The following is a 27,921-nucleotide window of genomic DNA, read 5'->3' as shown; positions in this document are numbered from 1 at the left end:
GATACGGAGACGAAAACCTCCGTATCTGACAACATTAGCGCTGGTCTATCCGGAAGTTTTGATAGAACGGCAGCAGCTCGGTCCCGTCGGTGCCGGATATCGCGAAGTTTCCTGTATATCTTTTAGGGAGGGGATGGAGGAGAATCTTCCAGGCCATGGTAAAATCTGCCAGGTGGAGAATCAAAGTTGGGTTGCAAAATGGGTATTCACCGAATTGCTACTGGTCTGAATTGACCCCCCTTTTCATAGAATCAAAATTATACAGCACAGGACGAGGCCATTTGGCCCATCACACTCGTGCCAGATCTCTAAAAGAGTCCTCCACTTGGTTCATTCCCCTGTTTTTTTCGCCATTCCCTTTTGAAATTTTTCTTTATCAAATATTTATCTAGTTCCTTTTTAAAAGCTATTGTGGATTCAGCTTACGGGTAGGACTGTTTCTGGTAGGATATTTCACGTCCTAACAATCTTCGGCAGGAAATAAATTCTCCTCACCTCTTGCTTTGCTTCTTTTGGTGGAGATTTTAAATATTTGGCCTTTTTAGTTACCGACTCACCGACCAGTGGAAATATTTTTTCTGATTCATTTTAGCAAATATCTTAATAATTTTGAACACCTCTATTAGTTCTCCCCTTCACCTTCTTTGTTTGAATGAAAATAACCTCAGTTTCTCTCGTGTCTCCTTATAAATAGAGCCTGGTATCATCTTACTGGATCACTTCTGCACTCGCTCCATGGCCTTAATATTCTTCTAAAGTAAGGTATCTAAAACCTGGAATTTGTGTAATAAAGACCTCAGTAATAACCAGCTGGTAACTTGCCTTCAGGCAAGAGGTCAAGATGTTTTACACAGCTGGATGTTTATCTTTCCACCATCCTCACTTTCCTTCCACCTTACTATGTTTCTGCCTCTAATCTCTACCTCTTTCCTTTCTTTGATCACCCCATACATTAAAATGGCAGTATTTAACATTTTGAAGCAGACATAAATGAAAAAGTCAGCTACTGAATCTGCATCTGCGCCTTTGTGGCATTGGAATATAATTTATACAAATATTTAAAGTGACCTTAGTGATCTAAGCTACAGGATGGTTCTGCATAAGTACATCTTATTCTCTAGTGTAAAACCACAATATTCATCCAACTCGCACCTCCCCTTTTCAGTCCTAGCCCTTGTCCTCCAGAAGAACATCCCCTCTTCCCCAGCTTGTGCCCTTGTCCTACTGTCGGAATTGGTAGTAGTATTCTGGATTTATATTTTTCATTCTCTTAACTATCTTATGTGTCTGTATAAGATCACCTCTCAGATGCCTCCTTTCCTGGTTGGAAAGACCCAAGTTTCTCCAGGCTTTCCTCATAATTCAGACCTTTCCTTGGCTCCGTGGTAGCACTCTTGCCTCTGAGTTACAAGTGTGTGCGCTCATACTCCAGGACCTGAGCACGTAATCTAGGCTGACTCTTCTGAGAGAGTACTACATTGTTGGAGGTACCATTATTTGGAAGAGATGTTAAACTGAGACTCTCTCAGGTGGATGTAAAAATCTCATGGCATTATCGAAGGAGAGAGTTCCTCCTGGTGTCCTGAACTCTCCTGATCAAAATCTATCTCTCACTCAACACCACCAACAAACAAATTAACTGGCCATTTCTCTCATTGCTTTTGTGGGACCTTGCTGTGCACAAATTGGCTGCTGCATTTCTGTACAAAACTACACTTCAAAAACAAAAAGTAATGCATTGGATGTAATGTGCTTAGGGATGTCCCGAGGATGAGAAAGTTACTATATAAATGCAAGTTCTTCCTTCAGCGATCGACCTTATGGATCTTCTCTGCACTGCCTCCAGAAGTGCTTGTGTCCCTCTTACAAACTATATCATCTACACCTCTCAGCATTTTAAATACCTTGATCATGGCCCCATTTCAATCCTCTTTCCCCCCCCTCAAAAAAACAACTTAATTTCCATAATTCTTTCCTGATAACTGGGAGCCCTAAGTCCGGGAATCATCCCTGTTGCTTTGCTTGGAACCCTCTCCTGATTTTAACCCTCCTCTCTGCCCGGTGGGAATAATTGGCAGGGGGAGGGTTTGCGCTGCATTCCTGACACATTTCCTCTCCGCCGCCCCCACCCCATCTTAACTTGCTGAATTCAGGCACAGGAAGGCTGCCTGCCCCAGAGCAGTGGGGACCTAATTTAAGTTGCTGCTTTGTTATTTTGTTGAATTAGTTTTGGGTGGGCCATTTTCTCCTTGAATTGTGAGTGGGGCCCTCCCTATAATGGAAGGCTCCTGGTGACGTATTCCCCTGGGACTGGGCTTCACTCAGTTCCACAATCCACAGACTTGCTTAAATTAGGACCTGTTCATTGTATGCATGGTTTCTATTTCCTATTCCAACACCTTACATTTATCTCCATTAAAGGTTTAAAGCACTTTTCATTACTCACCAAAGGCAGGTCATAGCCTACAACACTTTACACTTTGTGAATGGATTCAATAATTTGTTGATCCTTTGAACTACATGGAGCAATACTTGCCACCAACGAAACATTCTTGGCACAGATTTGCAAGTAAATCAGTGGTAGATTACATAAACCAGAAACTGCCGACACTACAGTACATTACTGGCAATCACATATTCCCTGGAGCCCCAAGTGCAATAAGTGGAGCATGGGTTAGACGATCCATAGCCCGTCTTGATTTAATGTGTTTGTTTGCTGATGTAGCATAATCAATCCACTGCTTTGTAATTGAAATACTGTTAGACATGGCTCTCCCGAATCTGGTGCACAATCTTCCTAACTAGGATCGCTAGTAAAGGGTCATTTTAAGAACTCGTATTCCCAGCGCAGGGAGCACAGGTCAGGGATGTGGGTCCGTGCTCCCTATGATTATCCATCCTTTTAATTTTAATGGATGAATATTTGTGGGATGGGAACCCAAATTCCCAACACGAGTTCCCAGTGGGCAAAGTTCTGCGCCGGGAGCATGCGTTCTTATTATCAGCCGAAAGGACTAACCATGTCGGGGGTGTTTAATGTACTTGAGATTCACATATTAAAAGGCAGGGTTTGGGTTCGGAGGCATTTCCACATCACCTCCAAAGTCTGAAGTTATGGAGTGAGAGATACATATGAGCACAAACAATGCAGAGAGGGCTGGGCGAGAAATCTAATATCAAAATATGAGGAAAATCAAGATTACAGTTAAGTTTATTCCAGTAGTAATATAAACTCAGAAATGTTCAGTGGGCCTGCACTGCTTTCCAGTGCCACTTTATAAATTATGTAGATCATTCTAGAAAATTATTTTTATGATTTGTGACGTAATAAAACTCACTACACACTTGGTTTGAGTATAAAACAAGGCTTTAATCAACTTGTTTCAGAACATGGAGGTCTAGTTGTACTTCACTAGTTTCTGTCTTACAAAATGTCCCTGGGCAAGCTGGGCCCACGCCCGAGTATTTATACTCCTTGGATGGCGCCACCAGCTGGCCGTCCAGTGTTATTTCATGAGTAGTTTCTTTATGATGATGAGATTTATAACAATTTGTGAGAGAGAGAGATTGGTGTAATCTGAAGATTCAAAAGTCCAAGTATTAATAGACAACTCATTTATTGAAGAGATGGGGGGCCCTATTTCAAGTCCAGGTCAGAGTGTGAATGGACCACACTTGGACATGATTTGGCCCTGCGTTTCCTATTAGAAGTCTGCCTATTTGAGCAGACCTGAAGACATCACCACATTGTGACCCTACACAGGCCAAACCTTTGAACCCGAGATCCAAACTAGCAAATGCTGGTGCTCAAACAAAACGTTCACTGAAGGAAAAGATATTTATAAAACAAATTAATGTCTTTCTTGGGGGGGGGGGGGAGTATTCCTTTCAGAAGAAGTATGCAGTGAATTTAAGCTGTTCTTGGAATGTGGGCGACACTGTCAAGGCAGTGCTTATTACCCATCCCTGAGGGCATTAAGGGTCAACCATATTCTCTTACCTTCAAGTCTACGTTCATTGAAGTACTTGTCATAAGTAACTGAAATTAAAATCAGATAGATGTTATTTTAAGCAGAAGAAACACAATGTTACATCAGGGCCAAAGTGACTGAATAAGTCAAATTCCATTTTTGTTGCACAGGATTTTTACCAGGGTTTCAGGGATTGAATCCTGCAATTTTCTCCCTTTGTAATTAGACAGCTTGGTATATAATAACTGATCAAGTCCAAATCTGTTTTTATTACATGGATTACAGGGTTTTCTGGGATTACACAGTGATATTTTCCATTTTTCCGTATTAAAGAATGCAAAGTAATGGCTTTGACTCTAATCCACTGTTCACACCAAATGCTTCTTTGGTGGCGCAGTGGTAAAACAAACTGGAAACATCTGCACCCTAGAGTGATGGAACACAGGATTCTGCCCAACGTTCCCTCTGAGCTGCGTGGCTGCGCAGCTCTCTGTCGGTCCCGCACAGCACGGGACCGGCTTTCCCAATGCTGTGAATTGGCCGCTCAGCCCCCTTAAGGGGGCCGTGCATGCCAAAAAAAAGTAGGGGGAACATTGGTCCTGGCCCACCCTCCATCAGAGGAAGGCCCATAGGCAAGTGCAGTAAAATGGGGTAAATTGGACTCCGAATGATCAGGAGTCATTACTGCCAACATCCTTACAAATGAAGGTGGGATAATGCATTAGCAGAGGGCACATGTATGACACTCTAAGCCAGAGAACACAAACTAATAGCAAACCCATTCAAAGTGAATAAAATGTTCTTAAAATTTCTAACAAAGCATCTTTTTTCCCATAACATCAATGAGGTGCACTGAAAAGAAGCAAAACTTCATGGTATTCTCTGTACATCAGGTACTGACGTAAGAAAACTACTAAGCACTTGGTTTAAGTATAAAACAAGGCTTTAATCAACTGTTTCACAGCCATGAGATTCTAGTTACATCACTAGTTCCTGGTTACAGAAACATCCTGAGCAAGCTGGGCCCACGCCCGAGTATTTATACTTTCCTTGGACGGCGCCACCAGCTGGCCGCCCAGTGTTATCACATGAGTCATTTCTACATGAATGGTAAGATTCATGACAGGTACTACAAATATTACCTTTGCAGAATGGAGGTGGGTTGCTCCACTCGGAGGGGTGTCCTGGAATGCACTTGATACTGGCTTCCCCTATTAGCTCATAGCCATCATAACAGGCAAACCTCAAGGTCTCCCCTGCTTGGTACAACCTCTTCTCTGTGGTCTGGTAACCATTGTCAGGCACCCCAGGGTTGTGACAAGGCTCAAATAACTCCGCTACAAAAATCAACACCAAAGATGTTTTCAATAGTCGTAACATTTAAAAAGAAAGATTTCAGTACATTTCCTTTAGTCTAATTGCACATGCGTTGTAATCTGCCACTTAAGAACCAATCTAATAGCATGTAATAAAGAGACGGGAATATGAATTGTTCACTGACTATAGCGCTAGTGTATGGAATTCCCATTTGAAGTGGTGCAGCTACCCTGCCCATGCTCCTTGGCATTAGTTGGAATGGTCTATTATGAGCACTGGGGTTGGAGGCATCTCTCCATTTCACTTACATGTTTCCAGTTCAGAGAACTGCTGCATGGCATGATGAGGGAAAAAAAAATGCTCGAGAGCGAAAAGTTGAGGAAAATGCGCAATTACACTGAACAAACCACATCATTGGAGACCGTGGGAGCAGTTCACGGAGAAGTGGGTGAAACAGTAAAGAAGACTATAGGGGTCCAAAAAGCAGAATTGGACATGAAGTGCAGAGGACAGAGGAGACCAGGCAGGACACAGGAAACAAAGGCAACTGAAAACCGAGAGGACAAAGGTGGCTCTCAATCCGGACTACATATTTGGACACACAGTATATTGGGATGCACGCTTTGGCTCTCTGCAGAAGTTGAGGCTTTGCCAACCAGCGTCGCTTTGGTCTGGAGATAGCTTAGCATCTTAAATATTTATTTTTGTGATATGATAATATATGACATCAAGTGAACTGAAACTTCAGTCTAGGTCCAGTGCAAAGGTGAATCATTTAAACTGCAGAGTCTGGGAGAGGTTTCACTATGTTGGTTGCAGTTTACTATTTAGATACCCGTCGTACCCCTCTGGATGCCAGTGTGAGAAATTCAGAAAGAGGTGTGAGATGTGTTAACTCTGTTGGCGTCATACTGCCGATATGATTGGCCTAGGCTTTCCGCCTCCCCTTTGCTGATTTTTAGGTGGCTCTGAGGCTGGAAGAGGTGGAAAACTACTCAGGGTGGCATTTTGCTGCATTCCCGCCTCCCTGATATGTTCCGGGGGCCCAGTGCTGTCGGGGCACGGAGTGGGGGGGCAGGGCGGACGGCATACGTTAACGCCATGCAAATGAGAGAAACACAGCCTCCATTGAGCTTCCATTTGCATGCCGGACGCAGGGACCACTTGTAGCCCTATAATCCCCCTAGACCTCTGCGCTCTGCCTGTTCTGGCCTTTTAAACATCACCGATTTTAATTGCTCCACCATTGGCGACCATGCCTTCAGCTGCCTAGGCCCCAAGCTCTGAAATTCCCTCCCTAAATCTCTCCGTCTCTCCACTTCTCTTTCCTCTTTTAAGACGCTCCTTAAAACCTACCTCTTCGACCAAGCTTTTGGTCACCAGCCGAACATCTTATAGGGCTCGGTGTCAATTTTTTTTTTTTTTTTTGTGAAGCACCTTGGGATGTTTTATTACATTAAGGGCACTATATAAATATAAGTTGTTGTTGTTGTAGGTCCTGGCATCCAGTGTTCACAGGCCTGCAGAGAAGATTGGCGCATGCAAACGTTCTGAGTGTGGGGCTGGGCACAGGCCCATTACTGCAATAAAACATTTTCTTTGAGACAGGGCATCTGCTGCCCCATCCCCCCACTCAAGGCCCACCGCAACAAGTCTCTGCCCCCAGATTGGTAACCTGCCCCCCCCCACCGCTCAAGGCCCACCGCAACAAGTCTCTGCCCCCAGATTGGTAACCCGCCTCCCCCACCGCTCCATCCCCCCACTCAAGGCCCACCGCAACAAGTCTCTGCCCCAGATTGGTAACCCGCGCCCCCACCGCTCCATCCCCCCACTCAAGGCCCACCACAACAAGTCTCTGCCCCCAGATTGGTAACCTGCCCCCCCCCCACCGCCCCATCCCTCCACTCAAGGCCCACCACAACAAGTCTCTGCCCCCAGATTGGTAACCTGCCCCCCCCCCACCGCCCCATCCCTCCACTCAAGGCCCACCGTAACAAGTCTCTGCCCCCAGATTGGTAACCTGCCCCCCCCCCACTGCCCCATCCCCCCACTCAAGGCCCACCGTAACAAGTCTCTGCCCCCAGATTGGTAACCCGCGCCCCCACCACCGCCCCATCCCCCCACTCAAGGCCCACCGTAACAAGTCTCTGCCCCCAGATTGGTAACCCGCGCCCCCACCACCGCCCCATCCCTCCACTCAAGGCCCACCGTAACAAGTCTCTGCCCCCAGATTGGTAACCCGCGCCCCCACCACCGCCCCATCCCCCCACTCAAGGCCCACCACAACAAGTCTCTGCCCCCAGATTGGTAACCTGCCCCCCCCACCGCCCCATCCCCCCACTCAAGGCCCACCACAACAAGTCTCTGCCCCCAGATTGGTAACCCGCACCCCCCACCGCTCCATCCCCCCACTCAAGGCCCACCGCAACAAGTCTCTGCCCCCAGATTGGTAACCCGCCTCCCCACCGGTAGAGGCTGGCGAGCTTGCCTCCCACCTGTAGATGACCTTGTGGCTGGAAATACAGCTGGAATCAGGAGGGCCTCTCCAGGGCAGGCGGAGATCCCTACCTGCCAGAGATGTGTCTCGATCAAAGTGGGGGGTGAGGGGAGCCTAAGGTGACGTGACCAACTTGACAATGACAAAGTGGCACCACACGTACACAGTCGGGCATTGCTCTTAAAGGTACAGGCCGTGCAAATATAAATCACGTGATCAGACCCAAGTTTGTACTCCTGTTTTTGAAGCGAGCCCAATTTTGAATTGATTTGAGTTTTAAATTCATCGCGGAGTTCATTCCTGCTGGGGTCACGGTCGAAACAGAAGAAACATAAAGAATAAAACCAGGAATGGCCATAAGATTATGAAGAGCGTGTGTCTGAAGGTACTACTTTAAAACTGTGACTCAAAATCTTTCACCTCTCGTGGCACGACTGTCAAACGGAGCCACGTTACTAACTCGTGGAGTAACACCTCCCACTGACCTAAAACACTGGCACACCTGCCGTCCAAAAGAGTTCTCCAGGGCAACAACTTAAAAAGTATATAGGCTGAAATTTTACTGGCAACCTATTGGCATCATTGAGTGTAACCTTGGCCCAGAAATTCAGGTCGGGGGCTTCCCGCGGTGCAAGCCCCCGACCTGCACTTACCTTGCGCGCCGGCCGTTGAGCTGTAGGGCCCGTGGAATTCCGATCCGGGGCCTGGTCCAGCTGCCGGCGCGCAGTGCTTACATGTCCCAGGGGCGCAGTTAGTTCGATGCGTCCCCTGGGATCACGTGGGCCATGGGCAGCCAATCGGAGCAGGGAAATGCCCATTCATAAATCTGACAGGAAGTGCTGTCAAGACTTATAAATACTACGGCCCCAAAATAGCAGTAAACCTTCAAATAAATTTAAAAAAAACATCACATTTTTAAAATAAACTATAAATTACATTAAATAACTAATTTAAACAATAATTTAAATTTTTGAAAAAAATATTTTTTTATTCTAACGGGGCTAAAAATAAACTTACCTTGCTTTAAAGTATTTAAAAATAATAAACCTGTGGAAAAAATGTTTTAATTTTAATTAATTGACCACTTACCTTGTAAAAAGCAGGCCTTACGCCTGCTTTTTAAATTTCTAAATTCTAAAGACATACCCTCACGGAAAAACCTGTAAAAAAAAAAGTTCAAAGCGCACGCGCAGACTCCCCCGCGCACGCGTTCGACCTCTGAATCCCTGCTTTCAGAGGAACGGAGTGCCGGTTTCCCGCGCATGCAGGAAACCGGCACTTCCATCGGGCCTACGGGTGAGTACCCCGTGTGTACTCACCCGTGGAGACCCGAATTTCTGGGCCATTATGAAAAAAGCACCAATTTTTAAATACAATGGGGAGAGATTACAAAATGCTGAGGTACAGAGGGATCTGGGGGTCCTTGTACATGAATCACAAAAAAGTTAGCATGCAGGTACAGCAAGTAATTAGGAAGGCAAATGGAGTGTTGGTCTTTATTGCACAGGGAGTGGAGTATAAAAGTAGGGAAGTCTTGCTACAACTGTACAGGGCGTTGGTGAGACCACACCTGGAGTACTGCATACAGTTTTGGTCTCCTTATTGAAGGAAGGATATATTTGCATTGGAGGCAGTTCAGAGAAGGTTCACGAGGTTGATTCCTGGGATGAAGGGGTTGTCTTCTGAAGAAAGGTTGAGCAGGTTGGGCCTATACTCATTGGAGTTTAGAAGAATGAGAGGGGATCTTATTGAAACATATAGGGGGAAAAATTCAGTTGGTTGCGCCACCCATTAGCGCCTAAAGAGGCCGAGAAGTGGGACGCTAACCAACTAGCGCCCGGGCGCAGCGAACCCTGCGCCTCTTCCCATATTGAGCGGACATTTAGCGCCGGCGCTAAACTTTAGCGCCCGCTCACCGGCGCACGCAGATCATGACGTCATTTCAGTGTGCAACGCCTTTGGGGCGCCCCGGACCGGAAATTCAGTGGCGCCCCCCTCCGTTCCGCCTGGTGCTAACAAGGACAGGTTACCTGGAACGTTTCCCAGTCGCTATCGGGCTCGGGGGGCGCTCTTTAAAGGGGACTGTTCTGGATTATTAGTCGCAGCCATTTTTGGACCACAACTTCTTTGAGAGAGAGAGAGAGAGAGTTGCTCAGCTACACACGGAGAGCAATTTCTGCAGTGAGCCAGCGCTGGCAGAGGAACTTTAGCCTTCTGAACATCACTTCTGCAGTTGGTGAGCTTCTCAAACAGCATAACTTTCAGTGCGCACTTACTATGGGGGCTGCATTGGATGGGAACGTCGTGCTTCTCAATCATATTGACAGGGCACAGAGACGCAGGGATAGAGTGGCAGGCATGGCCAGACGGAGGAGGGCCAACAGACGTCGCCCCACGAGACCTTACGCTGCCAGAGTTTTCCGCCAGCAGTTTTCATATATCAACATGTCGGAAGAGCAGTGTTTCCGAAGGCTGCGCTTCAGTAAGGAGGTGGTCACTGAGCTCTGCCACCTGCTTCAGCCAGATCTGCAGCCTCAACTAAGGTGCAGGACATCTCTGTCGGTGGCTGTGAAGATCACTGTGGCTCTAAACTTCTATGCCAGCGGCTCCTTTCAGGCCGCTGCTGGGGACATTGCCAACATCTCACAGTTCGCAGTGCATTGCTGCATCCGTCAAGTGACTAATGCCCTCTTTAGAAGGAGACGGCAGAACATCTCATTCCCGATGACCCCGGACAAGCAGCGAGAGCGTGCAGAGGGCTTCGCAACAATAGTGGGCTTCCCCATGGTGCAGGGCACCATTGACTGCAAGCATGTGGCTTTGCGGGCGCGTCTAGAGAATGACCGAAAGGGGTTCCATTCTTTGAATGTGCAGCTGGTCTGTGATCAGCGAAAGCTGATACTCGCTGTGAATGCCCACTTTCCAGGCAGCAGCCACGATGCCTTCATCCTGCGCCAGACTTCTGTGGCAGACCTTTTTGAGGCCCCAGCTCACCCAGGAGGCTGGCTTCTCGGGGACAAGGGCTATCCTCTGTGCCCCTAGCTGATGACCCTGCTCCGTTCGCCCAGCACCCCTGCTGAAGAACGTTAAAATGAGAGCCATCAAGCGACCAGGAACATCATTGAGCACACAATCGGCGTGCTGAAGCAACGGTTCCACTGTCTGGACCATTCCGGAGGAGCCCTTCAGTACTCGCATGAGTGAGTCTCCCACTTCGTGGTTGTGTGCTGCTTCCTGCATAACCTGGCAATCCTCAGGACCCAGCCAATGCCACCAGACATTGAAGCACCAGCAGAGGAGGAGGAGGAGGAGCAGCAGCACCAAGACGGGAGGGAGGCACTGATGTGCCTCAATTATTCCGAGACTCGAAGTTAGCAGAACAAAAGTAAGGCTTTTATTAACTTAGAACATAACACGTAAACTAGAGAGATGTCTTCCTTCAGGAGGCTGATGCCCGACTGAACTTAGATTACAAAGGAGCCAGGTATGGGCGGAGCCCTGCACACAACCAATTCCAGCACATTCCAATACATAATACATGAGGACTGGGGGAAGGGAAAAGACACAGAAAGCAGGCAGTTACAAGACACAGAAAACAGGCAGTGATGAATGGAATATATTTCATCACATTCACCCCTTCTATAGATTTAGTCTGTTCGGGGGTTTGATAGTCCTCTGCGACTGACGTGGCTGTTGTGGTGCCGCGGGTGTCGGCTGGGTGTCCCCGGTAGCCTCCTGGGTCTCTGCTGGGGGTGCTGCCGGGGTTGTTGAAGGGGTAGTTGGTGGGGGTGCCGTTGGTCGATGTTCTTCCGGGGGTGATGAAAGAGTAGTGGGTGGGTAAGGGTTGCTGTGATCGTCGTCGCTGCTATTGCCGTGGTTGTTGTCGATGCCGGCTGGGGCGACGTCTTTTATGGACACGGTGTCCTCCCTTCCATCGGCGTGCCGGACATATGCGTATTGGGGGTTGGCGTGGAGTAGGTGTACTGGCTCCACGAGAGGGTCCGTCTTGTGGCCCCTCACATGCCTTCGCACGAGTACCGGACCTGGGGTGGAGAGCCATGACGGCATGGATACGCCCGAGGTGGATTTCCGAGGAAAGACAAACATTCGTTCATGAGGCGTGGCATTAGTGGCCGTACACAATAGCGACCGTATCGAATGGAGCACATCCGAGAGGACTTCCTGCCAGCGGGAGATAGGGAGGCCCTTGGTCCTTAGAGTGACTGGGGTGACTGCTTTCCACACTGTCCCGTTCTCTCGCTCCACCTGGCCGTTACCCCGGGGGTTGTAGCTGGTGGTACGGCTCGTGGCGATCCCCTTGGACAGCATGTACTGGCGTAGCTCTTCACTCATGAAGGACGCCCCCCTATCCGTGTGGATATAGCTCGGCATACCGAACAGGCAGAACAGGCTGTTGAGGCATTTAATGACCGTGGCGCTGGTCATGTCTGGGCAGGGGAAGGCGAATGGGAAACGGGAGTATTCGTCCACAATGTTCAGGAAGTAAACATTGCGGTCGACGGACGGGAGGGGGCCCTTGAAATCTAAGCTGAGCCGCTCGAAGGGCCTTGTAGCTTTGATTAAGTGGGCTCTATCTGGGCGGTAGAACCGAGGCTTGCACTCAGCGCAAGTGCGGCAGTTCCTGGTCAGAGACCGAACTTCCTCAATCGAGTAGGGTAAGTTACGGGACTTTATGAAGTGGAACAGCCGCGTGACCCCTGGGTGGCAGAGGTCGTTGTGGAGGGTCTGTAGCCGATCCTCGGTGGCGCTGGCACACATCCCTCGTGAGAGGGCGTCAGGGGATTCGTTAAGGGCCCCTGGCCGGTAAATGATGTCGTACTCGAAAGTGGAGAGCTCGATCCGCCACCTAAGAATCTTATCATTTTTAATCTTCCCCCTCTGTTTATTGTTGAACATAAACGCTACCGACCGCTGGTCGGTAAGTAGGGTGAAGCGTTTGCCGGCTAGGTAGTGGCGCCAGTGGCGCACTGCCTCCACGATGGCTTGGGCCTCCTTTTCCACGGAGGAGTGTCTGATCTCGGGCCCTTGGAGGGTCCTCGAGAAGAAAGCTACGGGCCGCCCCGCCTGGTTGAGGGTGGCCGCCAAGGCGAAGTCGGACGCATCACTTTCCACTTGAAATGGAGTGTTCTCGTCCACTGCCTGTAGCGTGGCCCGCTCAATATCCTGCTTAATGCTTTTGAAGGCGGCGTGGGCCTCAGCAGAGAGCGGAAAAGAGGATGCTTTCAAGAGGGGGCGGGCTTTGTCGGAGTAGTTGGGGACCCATTGGGAATAGTAAGAAAATAACCCCAGGCACCTTTTCAGGGCTTTGGGAGTGTTGGGCAGGGGCAGCTCCCGTAGGGGGCGCAATCGGTCGGGGTCTGGTCCGATTTCCCCATTCTCCACCACGCTGCCCAGTATGCAGAGGCGTGTGGTGTTGAAAACGCACTTGTCCTCGTTATAGGTGAGGTTGAGTTTTTGTGCGGTTTTCAGGAACCTCTCGAGGTTCGAGTCGTGATCCTGCTGGTTGTGACCGCAGATGGTGACGTTGTCGAGGTAGGGGAAGGTTGCCTGCAAGTGGTGGTCATCGACCATGCGATCCATCTCCCTCTGAAAGACCGAGACCCCGTTCGTCACCCCAAAGGGGACTCTGAGGAATTGGTAGAGGCGTCCGTTCGCCTCGAAGGCGGTGTACGGGCGGTCCTCTGGTATGATAGGGAGCTGGTGGTACGCTGACTTGAGGTCGATGGTGGAGAACACCCGGTATTGGGCGATTTGGTTCACCATTTCTGATATGCGGGGTAGCGGGTAGGCGTCTAGTAGGGTGTACCTGTTGATCGTTTGACTATAGTCGATCACCATCCGTTTCTTCTCGCTACCCCTTACCACTACCACTTGGGCGCGCCACGGGCTGTTGCTGTGTTCAATAATGCGCTCTTTCAGGAGCCTGCCTACCTCGGTCGCGATAAACCGCCTGTCCTCCCAGCTGTACCTCCTGCTTTTGGTCGCTATTGGCCGGCAGTTAGGGGTAAGGTTCGCGAATAGCGAAGGCGGCTTTACCTTCAGGGTAGCCAGACCGCACACTGTGAGGGGCGGCTGGGACCCACCGTACTTGAGCGTGATGCTTTGGTGGTTGCACTGGAAATCCAAACCCAAGATCACGCTCGCACATAGATTCTTCATGATTAATACTTTAAAATTATCATACACAGTTCCGTTAACGCACAATTGTACCGTGCAGTAACCCAGAATGGTCGATGTCTGGGTTTTATCGGCCATAGAGATGGTACCCTGAGCAGGGACCACCTTTAGGGAGAGTTGTTGTGCCAGTTCAGGGTGGATAAAACTCTCCGTGCTTCCACTGTCAATTAAGCATTTAACCCGGCACCCGTTTACCTCGATGTCCACCATTGATTTGGATAGCGGATGCGGCCTGGTCTGGTCCACTGTGACCGATGCCACTGTAGGGCCCTGATCGAGACAAGATGGCGTCCACGCTGTCTGCTCATAAGATGGCGGACCCCACGAGGTCGGGCAAGATGGCATCCAAGATGGCCGCTCCCACGGCGCACACGCGGCGGTGGCGGGTTTTCCGGCGGTTGGTTTTCCGGCGGGGTTCCCTCTGCACACCTTCCCGAAGTGCCCCTTCTTACCGCACTTAAAGCAGGTGGTGCCTTTCGCCGGGCACAGGTTTCTGGTGTGCTTTGGCTGCCCGCAGAAGTAGCAGTTGGGTCCTTGACGCGTCGCGGCTGTCGTAGGGCTTCTGGGGGGAGAGCTGGGCCCCGCCGGTGTCGGGCTGCCGGGCGGGGAAGATGCCTTCCAAGATGGCGGCGCCCTCGGCGCACACGTGGTGGCGTGGGCGGCGCGGGCTGAAGAGTAGGCGTCCGAGTTTCTCTGGGCCATCTCCAGGGACCGCAGCCTGTTTCAGGTCCAACTCCGTTTTTTCCAGCAGTCTTTGCCGGATGTGAGTGGAGCTGAGGCCTGCGATAAAGGCATCGCGAACAAGCTCGTCGGTGTACACTGCGGCTTTTACATCTCGGCACTTACAGTCCTTGCCAAGCTTTTTCAGGATGCTTAGGAACTCCTCCACCGATTCCCCAGGTCGCTGTGCGCGAGTAGCGAGTAGATGCCTAGCATACACCTCATTCGTAGGCTGCTGGTAATGCGCCTTTAAGATGTTGCAGGCGGCCAGGTACGTATCGGCGTCTTGGATGAGGGGGTAAACCCGGTGGCTTACCCAATTCCGTAGCATTCCGAGTCTCATCTTCGCAGTGTCCGTAGCGTCTTTGACGGCTGCGGAATTGTCCAGGAAGAATTCCATACAGTCAAACCAGTGTCCGAAGCGTGCTGATGCGTCCGGAGCATGTTGATCCAAATCCAAACATTCGGGTTTCAGGGGTTGATCCATAGTGTTGAAAATTAAGTTAATAAAATTGATGTGTCTCAATTATTCCGAGACTCGAAGTTAGCAGAACAAAAGTAAAGCTTTTATTAACTTAGAACATAACACGTAAACTAGAGAGATGTCTTCCTTCAGGAGGCTGATGCCCGACTGAACTTAGATTACAAAGGAGCCAGGTATGGGCGGAGCCCTGCGCACAACCAATTCCAGCACATTCCAATACATAATACATGAGGACTGGGGGAAGGGAAAAGACACAGAAAGCAGGCAGTTACAAGACACAGAAAACAGGCAGTGATGAATGGAATATATTTCATCACAGGCACAAACTGCAAGGGCCGTCCGTCAGAGGCTTATAGCAAGTCGCTTCTAGGCCCCTCTCAGGGAATGCTTGCTGCCATTCCAGGAACATGAATGGAACCGTTCTGCTACCCCTAAGCCGGTCAAGGGCAAAATTTGGGCAAAGAACAGACATGGCCATTGTGAATAAAGAAAGTTGTTTATTTAACAAAATGTGCTTCCTTCCCGCATGACAAAGCAATGGCAACAAAAAGCAAAACAAACAGACTGCCACATAACTGACTCTCACACCCGGGAGACTGTCCAAAACATAACTAACATTCAGACCAGCATCCTCGGCCTTGAATGAAACAAATAACAGGAATCAGCAGCACCTTCTACTTTTTCCCACTCGATGGTGATCTGCTTTCCTTTCGGCACTGGCCCCTTCCCGCCCTGCAGCTCCTCCGTAATGGGACCCCAGTGGCTGCAGCAAGGCTGGGGGATGCCTGCTGACTGTCCGAAACCGCAGATGCCCCTGAGGGATGGCCTGGATGAGCTCTGGGCATGGAGGGCCCGGCTGCTGACTGCTCCAACTCTGCATGGGCGGAAGCAGTCTGTCCTACAGGTGGTGGCAGCTGCAGTGGAGAAGTGCCAGTGGTGGCATCAGGAATGCTGTCATCCTGAGAGCGGACAGCAGCTCCCTGGTCGGCCGACACACTGGCACTCTGACGGGGCAGCACCGCAGCATGCGCAGCAATCGGCTGGTGCACAGATTGCTGGCCTGCTGTGGTGCGGCAAGGGCCCCGGGGAATCCTGCCCGATCCAGCGAGGGTGGCAGCAGTCAGTGCTCGCGTGGCCTCAATCTGCGTTTGCATGAGACCAGCGAGTGATTGCGTGGCAGCACTCAGCACTTGCGTGGCAAGTGCCATTGCTTCGCTGAAGCCCTGGGCAATCCTTGCCAGTGCTGTGCCGAAGTCCTGCATACTCCTTGCCTGTGCTGTGCCGAAGTCCTGGACACTCCTTGCCAGTGTCTCAATGGATTCAGGCATCCTTCCCACTGCAGCCATGAGCTCAGTGTGCCTCAGCCCAGCCTGGGCGCTCATTTCAGCGAGGGCACGCACCTCTTTTGCGTTCTGTGCAGCAGCACCGGCGGCCCGACTTGCCCTCCAGGGAGACGCGTGCCCCCGAGCTTCCCTACCCGCCTCGTGTTGCTGCAGGCCGCTGGGTCCTGGAGCTGGATCCTCCTCAGAGCATTCCCCCCCCCCCGCTCCCCTCCAGGGAAGGAGTCTCCCCAGTCTGGAGATGGGCTGGCTCGCCTGAGGGTTGAACGGATGGTCCGGCTTCCCCCTCCTTGTCGCCTCCGGAGTCAGTCGCAGTGGCAGCTTGAGGGCCTGCCTCCTGAGCTGGTGATGCAGCATCTGAAAGCAGGGAGGTTCAAGAGTGTCTTTAGTGAAAGGACAGGGTGGCAGCAAGGGATGCATGAGTGCTGCAATGCTCTGAATTGGGTCGAGAGTGAAAAAGCATGCTGGTGTGGGGAACAAGTGGAAGGAGAGAGGTCAGAAAGGTGATGACCTTACCATCGCTGTCCACAATGGGGTTGGCATCTCCAGAGGCGACGGGGCCAGTCATCTGGCTTGCGACGATCTGGTGGACTCACTCCTCCAGGTCTGTAAGGGTCTGCAGGCGAGGCCGGCCTCCTCCAGTCCGAAGCTGTTGCCTGCGGTTACTCGCCAGCTTGGCCTGCAAGAGAAAGGACGGGGTGTGATGAAACATGCTGCCCTGATCTGGCATCACATGCCTCCCATGGTAGAATAGCCCTTACATTATGCTGCCTTGATCTGGCATCACATGCCTCCCATGGTCGACTAGCCCTTACATGATGCTGTCCTGATCTGGCATCACATGCCTCCCATGGTCGAATAGCCCTTACATTATGCACTGAGCTGAATGTGCATGTGTGTTTCCAGAAAGGGCCATGGGTTCTGGATGACAGCTGGCCATTGGGGCTTTGCAGTCCCTCTGGCCATAAATTGAGGTGCAGATGGAGGAATGAAGATGATTCTGAAAAAGGCACTCACCCTGACGACCCGAGTGAGGTCGTTGAACTTCTTCCTGCATTGCACAGGAGTCCTCGGAACCATGCTGCTGGAGGTGACTCTTTGGGAAACCTCCCTCCAAGCTCTGCGGTATTCGGTTTGTTGAGGCCTCCTGCCATTCTCCGGGTACAGCACAAATCGCCGGCGCTCCACCGTGTCAACCAGAGCATCCAATGCCCCCTCGCGGAAGTGCTGCGCTCTCTCCCTGGCCCTCTCCATGTGGTTGAAGTTTTGCCCGCCACAGGTAGGTTGCCGCCGATTTTGAGGCCTACAAGGCACAGAGTGTGGCTGCAGATGATAGTCGATCCACCCCTTTAAGAGCTGGCCGGCGCCAGCGTGCCTGGGTGCGCCAGCCCGCGGAGAAATTGCGTCGCACCGCCGGGTTAGCGCCTTAAGACTACCGTGCAGCGCCTGATTTAGCGCCGCAATCACCTTCAGGGGCGCTGCAACCCAATATCGCTTGAGGTGGCGATGAATTGCATCTGGCGCTAAACTTTGCGCACTGCCAATACTAGCGCCCCAAATGGGGTGATACCGAATTTCTCCCCCATAAGATTTTGAAGGGGCTCGACAGGGTAGATGCAGGGAGGATGTTTCCCCTCGTGGGGGAATCTAGAACTAGAGGGCATAGTTTCAGAATAAGGGGCACCCATTTAAAACGGAAATGAGGAGGAATTTCTTCTCTCAGAGGGTCGTGAATCTTTGGAATTCTCTTCCCCAGAGAGCTGTGGAGGCGGAGTCATTGAATATATTTAAGGTGGAGATAGACAGATTTTTGAAAGATAAGGGAGTCGAGGGTTATGGGGAGCGGGCAGGGAAGTGGAGTTGAGGCCAAGATCAGATCAGCCATGACCTTATTAAATGGCGGAGCAGGCTCGAGGGGCCAAATGACCGACTCCTGCTCCTACGTTTTATGTTCTTATGATCTTTTTGATCTAGCCTGCACCCTGCTGAAAGTGGCAGCTATGTGAGCAAGTGGCACCTGAATTCATTAGCCTCAAAACGCGCGCACGCTCTACGAAAAGCTTGCCAGCTCCATCAGCTCCCTAAGCATGTTGTGAAATAACCGTAACCTCACGTAATCTTTTTCAATTTTCTTTTCATTATAACAGCTGACATGATGTTGATTAGTGAACGACAATCAATTAATAAAATGACTGGACTTTCCCTCTCACGCAGAGGATTAAAATGACAGTCTTTACAAGCTGTACACTGAGCTGCCAATTCAGAGCGGTTAATTTTTCTCTCCCTCTCATCCGAAAGACGGCCCCCCCAAGCACTGCAGCGCACCCCCCCCCCTCACCAACGTCCCCGCTAAACTGCGTGGCCGCGCTCTCATCCGCAAGGCCCCGCGCCGGCCGCTGACCGGCTTTTATATTGTAGATACTGCGCACGTGCAAAACCTTGAATGGGGGAGGCAGGCCGCGCAGTGCCCCTCACTGTTGCACTGAAGTGGCAGCCTAGATTATGTTCTCCAGTCTCAAAGTGGGGCTTGAATCTATGGCCTTCTGACTCAGAGGTGAAAATGGTAACAAGGAGCCAATATTACTTAAATTAGATAGCCAACCTTTTAACTTTCAACGCAACGCTGAAGAATTACAATAATAATAAAGAGTGAAAATGCTGGAAGTACTCAGCAGCTCAGGCTGCATCTGTGGAGAGAGAAAGAGTTAAACTTTCAGGTCGACGACTCTTCATCAGAACTGGAAAAAGTTAGAGATGTAACAGGTTTTAAGCAAGTACAGAGGCAGTGTTTGTGCACAAATCCCTGAAGGTGACAGGACCGGTGAACAAAGGAGTTAATAAAGCACGTGGGATCCTGGGCTTTATAAACAGAGGCAGAGAGTACAAAAGCCAGGGAGTTGTGCTAAACCTTTATAAAACACCAGCTCGGCCCCAGCTGGCGTATTGAGTCCAATTCTGAGCACCGCGCTTTAGGAAGGACGTGAGGGCTTTGGAGAGGGTACAGAAGAGATTTACTAGAATGGTTCCAGGGATGAGGGATCACAGTTACGTGGATAGACTGGAGAAGCTGGGGTGGTTCTCCTTGGAGCAGAGAAGAGGAGATTTGATAGAGGTGTTTAAAATCATGAAGGGTTTAGACAGAGTAAATAAGGAGAAACTATTTCCAATGGCTGAAGGGCTGATAACGAGAGGGCACAGATTTAAGGTGATTGGCAAAAAAACCAGAAGCGACGTGGGGGAAAACTTTTTTATGCAACAAGTGATTAGGATTTGGAATGCGCTGTCTGATGGGCGGTGGATACAGATCCAATAATAGCCTTCAAAGGGGAATTGGACAAATACTTGAAGGAGAAAAAACTGCAGGGATCTGGGGAAGAGCGGGAGAGTGGAACTAATGGATTGCTCTTCGAAAGAGCCGGTGCAGACGCGATCCTTCCGTACTGTTCTATTCTATGATTCTATGACCTGAAACATTAACTCTGTGTTTCTCTCTCCACAGATGCTGCCTGACCTGCTGAGTATTTCCAGCATTTCCTGTTTTCATTTCAGATTTCCAGCATCCGCAGTATTTTGCTTTTGTCTGAGGAACGACATACATTTAAAACATATTTAGAAAAAGAAAACCTGAGCGTTTCTGTACATTCTGGGAAATTAGAGCAAGAGGCAGAAAGCTGTGCCAATTGAGAAGTACTGCACAAAGTGGAATAGTTCGTGCAGCTATCATGCAGGATCTATATGCCATTAATACAAGAGAATACACAGTTTCCCCAGAGTGACGGACACCATAGATGGCTAATACATTACTTTGGAAATACTGAATAAATGAACACTGTGTGGCTACAAGAACAGGCTAGAGGCTGGGAATTCTGCGGCGAGTGTCTCATCTCCTGACTCCCCAAAGCCTTTCCACTATCTACAAGGCACAAGTCAGGAGTGTGATGGAATACTCTCCACTTGCCTGGATGAGTGCAGCTCCAACAACACTCAGCTCGACACCATTCAGGATAAAGCAGCCCGCTTGATTGGCACCCCATCCACCACCTTCAACATTCACTTCCTCCACCACCGGCGCACTGTGGCTGCAGTGTGTACCATCTACAAGATGCACTGCAGCAACTCGCCAAAGCTCCTTCAACAGCACCTTCCAAACCTGCGACCTCTACCACTTAGAAGGACAAGGGCAGCAGACGCATGGGAACATCACCACCTACAAGTTCCCCTCCAAGCCACACACCATCCTGACTTGGACCTGTATCGCCGTTCCTTCGCTGTCGCTGGGCCAAAATCCTGGAACTCCCTTCCTAACAGCATTGTGGGTGTACCTACACCATATGGACTGCAGCGGTTCAAGAAGGCAGCTCACCACCATCTTCTCAAGGGCAATTAGGGATGGGCACTAAATGCAGGCCTAGCCAGCGACGCCCACATCCCATCAATGAATAAAAAAAAACTTCTCTCATGCAACTTGCCCTCCTCTCAAATATTACCTCTTCTCGAGTGGATTTACAACAACGGAAGCCGATTTACAGCATGCACGGGTGGGAGTTGATGCCGAGATATACGGTACGAGATAAGGTGCGTGTTGCCAGTTTCTGCTCGGGGTACGCCGGAATGAAAAGAGAGGCTTCTCAGGTTAAAAGGTTTGCACGTGCAACAAATCTGGTATGAAGTCTAGAAGGCCATAGCCCATCAGTAAAGGTTAATGTACTCACGGATACACTTAGGAATCCTGTCACTCCATTTCGGGTTCCCGGACTGTCTGTTGTAACACGTCAGTATACTGCTCCCAGCCAGTGCGTAGCCTTTGTTACAAATGTACTGTACTGTGGAGCCAATTGAAAACTTGGGATCGGAAATAATTCTGCGACTGTGATCGATGTCACCGGGGTCAGTGCAGAATATAACTAGGAAAAGGAAAACACAAAAACAACATTTTAAAAAGAGTTTAGCTGTGTTTCATTTGCCTATGATTGAACGGTAAGTTGTCTGACCAAACCCGGCGGCTCACTGGTGCGTCCTCTGATTCCACTGCAAGATCTCTCAAAATGGAGACCTCCCCCATTGGCTCAGTGGGTAGCTGAGCAATACCAACAACAACTTGCAAATACGTAAACTTGAGGTCATCCAAAACTCAGCTGTCCGCGTCCTAACTCGCACCAAGTCCCGTTCATCCATCACCCCTTGTGCTCGCTGACCTACATTGGCTCCCGTTTAAGCAACGTCTCGATTTCAAAATTCTCATCCTTGTTTGCAAATCCCTCCATGGCCTCGCCCCTCCCTATCTCTGTAATCTCCTTCAGCCCCACAACCCCCGAGATATCTGCGCTCCTCTAATTCTGCCCTCTTGAGGATCCCTGATTATAAATCGCTCAACCATTGGTGGCCGTGCCTTCTGTTGCCTAGGTCCTAAGCTCTGGAATTCCCTGCCTAAACCTCTCCGCCTCTCTACCTCTCTTTCCTCCTTTAAGATGCTCCTTAAAACCTACTTCTTTGACCAAGCTTTTGGTTACCTGCCCTAATTTATCCTGATGTGGATCGGTGTCAAATTTTTTGTCTTAAAATACTCGTGAGGCACCTCGGGACGTTTTACTACGTTAAAGGCGCTATATAAATACAAGTTGTTGTTGTTGTTATATACCACCTGTAATGTCCTAAGGCACTTCACAGAAGCGTTATCAAAGTTTGAATAGAAAGGTCCGTACCCTGGTTTGTGTTGAACTAACTTACATCACAACTGAAAATCGACCAGGGTTCCTACTCCTGGTTACAAATCGGAGCTGGCTTGGATGAGAAGTTCTGGCGAAAGGTCATCGACCTGAAACGTTAACTCTGTTTCTCTCTCCACAGATGCTGCCTGACCTGCTGAGTGTTTCCAGCATTTTCTGCTTTTATTTCAGATTTCCAGCATCCGCAGTATTTTGCTTTTGGATATTGAATAGCCTGTGAACACTCACTGAACGATGGCCATTTAGGTAAGGCACGAGAGGGTGACTGGGCCCACGGAGCCATATCCCAGCATGAGCCAATGCCCTTGGTGGGGTGGGAATGGAGGGGGAGAAAGTTGGCAGGGAGAAAAACAAATCATCACCTTATGATGATTTAATATTTTATGATGATAAAAAATAGCTGCCACTCAGGAGTGGCTTTAGCTTAAATACGAAATATTTAATTCCTGTCACTAGCATTTCTTTCCTTGGCAAATGTAATAATGAATATTCATTCCACTGATGGGTTGACTCAAATATCCTTCAAAAATCAAGCACAAAATTTGCCTACTTCCTGCAATACAACAGTGACCACACTTTGAAAGTACTTCATTGGCTGTAAAGCGCTTTGGGATGTCCTGAGGTTGTGAAAGGCGCTATAGAAATGCAAGTCTGTCTTTTCATTTTTATTATAGGTTTCACTGTTAAAAGCTTATTCTCACTTTCAAAAAGAAAAGAATAGAAGCTTCATTTCTGAACTTTTTCCCCCAAAGTGTGCAACAGTGACGCATTTTCCACAGCAGAATCTCAGTCCAGTTTTATTCCACTGAAGGAAAATGTCGAAACAAAAAGTTGTGGGATGTTCTTAACCGGTTTGGGAAAGGTAGTTGCAGAACCAACACCAACTCCTGTCTGCAGTCGGAATTGAGTGGAATAGCCTCTGTATACCCTTTTACCTTCAATCCATTTCTGTGCTGTGTGCACAGAGTTCTGCAGAGGTCAGTGGACATGTACAATTTTCTATCATTAATACAAATCTCAAAAGCTGGTTTACACTTTTTTAAAATTCGTTTATGGGATGTGGGTGTCGCTGGCAAGGCCAGCATTTATTGCCCATCCCTAATTGCCCTTGAGAAGGTGGTGGTGAGCCGCCTTCTTGAACCGCTGCAGTCCATCTGGTGAAGGTACTCCCACAGCGCTCTTAGGGATGGAGTTCCAGGATTTTGACGCAGCGATGATGAAGGATCGGCGATATACTTCTAAGTCAGGATGGTGTGAGACTTGGAGGGGAACTTGGAGGTGGTGGTGTTACCATGCGCCTGCTGTCCTTGTCCTTCTAGGTGGTAGAGGTCGCGGGTTTGGGAGGTGCTGCCAAAGAAGCCTTGGCGAGTTGCTGCAGTGCATCTTGTAGATGGTACACACTGCAGCCACAGTACGCCGGTGGTGGATGGAGTGAATGTTTAAGGTGGTGGATGGGATGCCAATCAAGCGGGGCTGCTTTGTCCTGGATGGTGTCGAGTTTCTTGAGTGTGTTTCGTATTGATCCCAAAGAAAGAAAGACTTGTATTTATATAGCGCCTTTCACGACCACCGGACGTCCCAAAGCTCTTTACAGCCAATGAAGTACTTTTGAAGTGTAGTCACTGTTGTGATGTAGGAAACGTGGCAGCCAATTTGTGCACAGCAAGCTCCCACAAACAGCAATGTGTTAAGTCAGAATTCCCAACATGCACTCCCATGAGATGAAGGTACTCCCTACTCGACAGCACTGTGGGAATACCTTCCACAGCACAATCCTTCACCACACGGACAGCGGCAGTTCAAGAAGGTGGCTCACCACCACCTTCTCAAGGGCACCTAGGGATGGGCAATAAATGCTGGCCTTGCCAGCGACGCCCGCTAAAAAAAAGTGCAGTGCCAGGAATGCTAAACCCTAAACCTTGACACTGGGGTAGATATTATGAATTTGAGCTCCCAGTACAAATCTCCCAGTGCAGAGTTTTGCACTCTGTGAGGGCATGTTGGGAATTTGGGCATGGAGGTCGTCAATCCTGGCACAACTTCCCCTCAATTAGTTTCAATCGACGGAAAATTGTGCGGTGTACCCTTATTTTTGTGCTCGAATTCACCATGTACATTCCCATTCAAAAGGCACGCACCTTTATCTCTTGTACTGCACTTAATACAGAGAATATGACCAATTCTTTGACACGGTAACATTTCAGTGAATCAGCGTTAACGACTTGTGTTTTTAATCAGTGACCTGCTGACACAGAATCTGTCCACTCAGGTGGGTTCTCATATAATAAGTATATGTGAATGAAAAAAGATGCAGCATCCATTATCTGTGGCCCATGGTGGGTGTGTAGCTCTATTGGAGGGGGAGGAAAATCAGAGGGGACGGGGGGGGGGGGGAGGGGTGAGGGGTGACACACATGGTAATATTCATTGAGGACTTTGATACTTTTCGGAGCAGTTTCAGTCCATCTAGCTGAAGGGAATATCCATCCAAGGAATGTCTGGGCTGACACAGTCCCTGACATTATAAAGGAAGGGGAGCCAGATCTTCAGAAGTGTTTGAATTGAACACAGATTGTGCGAAAATGTTTCTGCAGATTAGCCCATCTCTTTCCTCTCCGCCGTCCAGGCGAGGAAGCCAGTATTGAGTTAAACTTATAGCTTCTAAAGGGCCACCAGGAGAGCCACCAACATGGATCCAGATTTATGATTTGAGCTGCATATTGTGGCGAGTAACCTAAGATATAGGAGCGTAAGGGAATAGGGGTGGTTCTTTCACGGAAATCTATTACTTTTCCTTCAGAATCCCCGGCCTCGGGGGGCATTTTTATCTTTCTCCAGTACTGCCAACTCCTGACATGCAGGCCCTCACACAGTCAACAGCACTGGCAAATATAAACCTGCCGGCCTCCAGATGACTGACAGCAATGGAGACCATCTCCGATGGATCTACTAAAAGCAGGGAGCTGGGTTCAGCATTTCGGCCTATATTATATAACATGATGCAAAATTGTGCCATGGACAGAGGCAAGAGTGCCAAGGTGAAATTGGACTGAGCAAACATGTCTTTCAGAGTGCTGGAAGAGCCACGATTGGTCCCACGCTAGTGTAAAATCCTATGCTTCTAAAATAAACAAATTGCAATTATGTAGCACCTAGTAAACGTAGTAAAATGTCCCGAGGGACTGCACAGGACTGAAATCAGGCACAAATTGACACTGAGCCAAAGGAGGAGACATCAGGACAGGTGACCAAACGCTCAGTGTAAGAGACAGGTCTTAAGAAGAGTCTTAAAGGAGGAGAGAGAGAGGCGAAAAGGTTTTGGGGGAGGGAATCCTGTAAAGTCCGCGCCTCAATAACACACGGACATCGGGAGAACAGTTTAACAGGTACTTTACTGAACAGGAGGCAGCGTCAGACTGAAAATACAGAAGCCTGCTAGGGCCTTTTATACAGGGGTGGTCACTGCTGGTACTGCAGTCTAAGACCAGTTATTCCCTTAAAGGTACATACACAACAATTCCTCCCCTTTTAGATAAACTGTACATAACATTCATTTAACAACTAAATAAGAACTAATTACAATTTTCTCAGTACTATATACATCAACTGAAATAATCATTTATAAGTTCAGTCTTTGAGGAGGCTTCCTGATCCTGACTGGATAGCGCCTTTCTCGAGTATCCTGTTCTGGCGGTGGAGTCAATTCTGGCTCATTGTCATTGGTTGGTTCGTCAGCTTCCAATACCCCTGCTCCTGAGGTAGACGCAATCTGTACTTCGGGCTCATTACCAGGTGCACATGCTTGTGGTATAGGTTTGGCTTGTTCCTGTGACTCTAGAATCTGGTCAGCATGGCGTCTCACGATGCTCTCTCCAACGTCCACTGTGTATATCTCTTGGTCATATCCTCGATTTCTTTATCGATTCCCGGCCACCACACAAACGCCCTGGCTAGGCTCTTCATTTTTACCCCTCCCAGATGACCCTCGTGAAGCTCATTGAGCACTCTATCTCTCAACCTGGGTGGAATTACCACTCGGGATCCACACATCAAGGTTCCCCGGCACACTGACAGCTGTTCTCTCCTTGGCGAGAATGCTGGCAACAGTGAGTCGCCATATGCTGGCCATCCCTTCACCGTCAAATCATAGACCCGAGAGAGTGTCGGGTCATTTCGGGTTTCCTTCTCAATACTTGCGTTTGTAACAGGCAAACATTCGACTATGGTCGCATGGAATATCTCCACAGGGTCCACTCCAGGTGCTTCTTCCGCCATAGGCAACGGTAGGCGCGACAGCCCATCAGCGTTTCCATGTTGTTTCGTACCTTTGTACTCTATGTCATACTGATGTGCCCCTAGAAAAAGTGACCATCTTTGCAGCCGTTGCGCCGTCATCACCGGAACGCCCTGCTTTGGGTTAAAAATTGAGACCAGGGGTTGATGATCAGTCAGTAGGGTGAATTTCTGCCCGTGCAGATAGTGATTGAACTTCTTCACCCCCCCACACCAGGCTGAGGGCCTCCCTGTCAATCTGGGCGTAGTTACGCTCGGCTGAGGTTAGCGAGCGCGATGCAAAGGCTATTGGCCTCTCTGAACCGTCACGGAATTTGTGTGACAGCACCGCTCCAATGCCGTAAGGTGACGCATCACATGCCAACCGAATCGGTAGTGTTGGGTTGTAGTGGGCCAATACTTCTTTTGAAGTGATTAGGCATTTACATTCCTGAAAGGCACGCTTACACTCATCACTCCATTTCCATGTTACACCAGTTTGAAGCAGGGCGTTCAGTGGGTGCAGAATTGTAGATAAATTCGGCAAGAACTTATGGTAGTAGTTCACCAACCCGAGGAACGACCTCAGTTGCGACACATTTTCCGGTGCTGGAGCCTTGACTATAGCCTCAATCTTGCCCGGCGACTTATGCAACCCTTCCTCATCAATCATGTGGCCACAATACGAGATTTGTCTCCTGAAGAACTCGCATTTGGGACGGTTGGCTCGTAGCCCATATTTCTGCAATCTCATGAGCAGCTGTTCCAGGTTGGCAAGGTGTTCATTGTCATTTTCGCCCGTAACCAGGATGTCGTCCAAATAACACTGGGTCCCCGGGATCCCTTGCAGGACTTGTTCCATTGCCCTCTGCCAAATAGCCGGGGCCGATGCTACCCCGAATACCAGTCGATTGTACTGGTAAAGGCCTTTGTGAGTGTTTATCGTGAGGTATTTCCTAGATGCTTCTTTCACCTCCATTTGTAGATGCGCTTGAGCCAGGTCAATCTTTGTAAAACGTTTCCCTCCAGATAGTGAGGCGAAAATATCTTCTATCCGCGGAAGCGGATACTGTACTGTGTGCAGGACTGGGTTCACAGTCACCTTGAAGTCCCCACAGATGCGAACCTTCCTTGGCTCCCCAGGCGTGCTGCTCAATGCTTTCTTCATTACAGGAACGATGGGTGTGGCCCACTCGCTCCAGTCCACCTTAGACAGCACCCCCGAATGCTCCAGACTCTCCAGTTCAGCTTCCACGGCTGGGCGGATTGCGTATGGCACCGGTCTGGCCTTGAAAAATTTTGGGGTTGCGTTATCCTCAATCTTTATGGTTGCCTTTACTCCTTTTAGAGTCCCAAGTCCTTGTTGGAACACCTTTTCCGTGTCAGATAGAATTTG

The 27,921-nt window shown here is 49.4% G+C and overlaps 1 protein-coding gene across 3 annotated transcripts in view; it reads right to left on the bottom strand.

Annotated features, from left to right (window-relative positions):
- sez6b (seizure related 6 homolog b) overlaps positions 1-27,921 on the bottom strand; it is a 996,456-nt gene that overhangs the window by 39,995 nt on the left and 928,540 nt on the right. For 2 of the 3 annotated variants that reach the window (XM_085965010.1, XM_085965009.1), the window contains exons 12-14: positions 21,240-21,431; positions 5,114-5,308; positions 4,001-4,039 (exon numbers count right to left, since the gene is read on the bottom strand). In XM_085965010.1, coding sequence (XP_085821136.1) covers positions 4,001-4,039; positions 5,114-5,308; positions 21,240-21,431 — 426 coding nt within the window. The remainder of the gene's footprint in view (positions 1-4,000; positions 4,040-5,113; positions 5,309-21,239; positions 21,432-27,921) is intronic. The other variant, XM_085965011.1, reaches the window with a different exon arrangement.

This window comes from Somniosus microcephalus, chromosome 22 (genome assembly GCF_052327205.1).
Source record: "Somniosus microcephalus isolate GS21.2 chromosome 22, FLI_Smic_1.0, whole genome shotgun sequence".
Lineage (NCBI taxonomy): Eukaryota > Metazoa > Chordata > Chondrichthyes > Squaliformes > Somniosidae > Somniosus > Somniosus microcephalus.
This window is presented reverse-complemented; position numbering and strand designations above follow the sequence as displayed.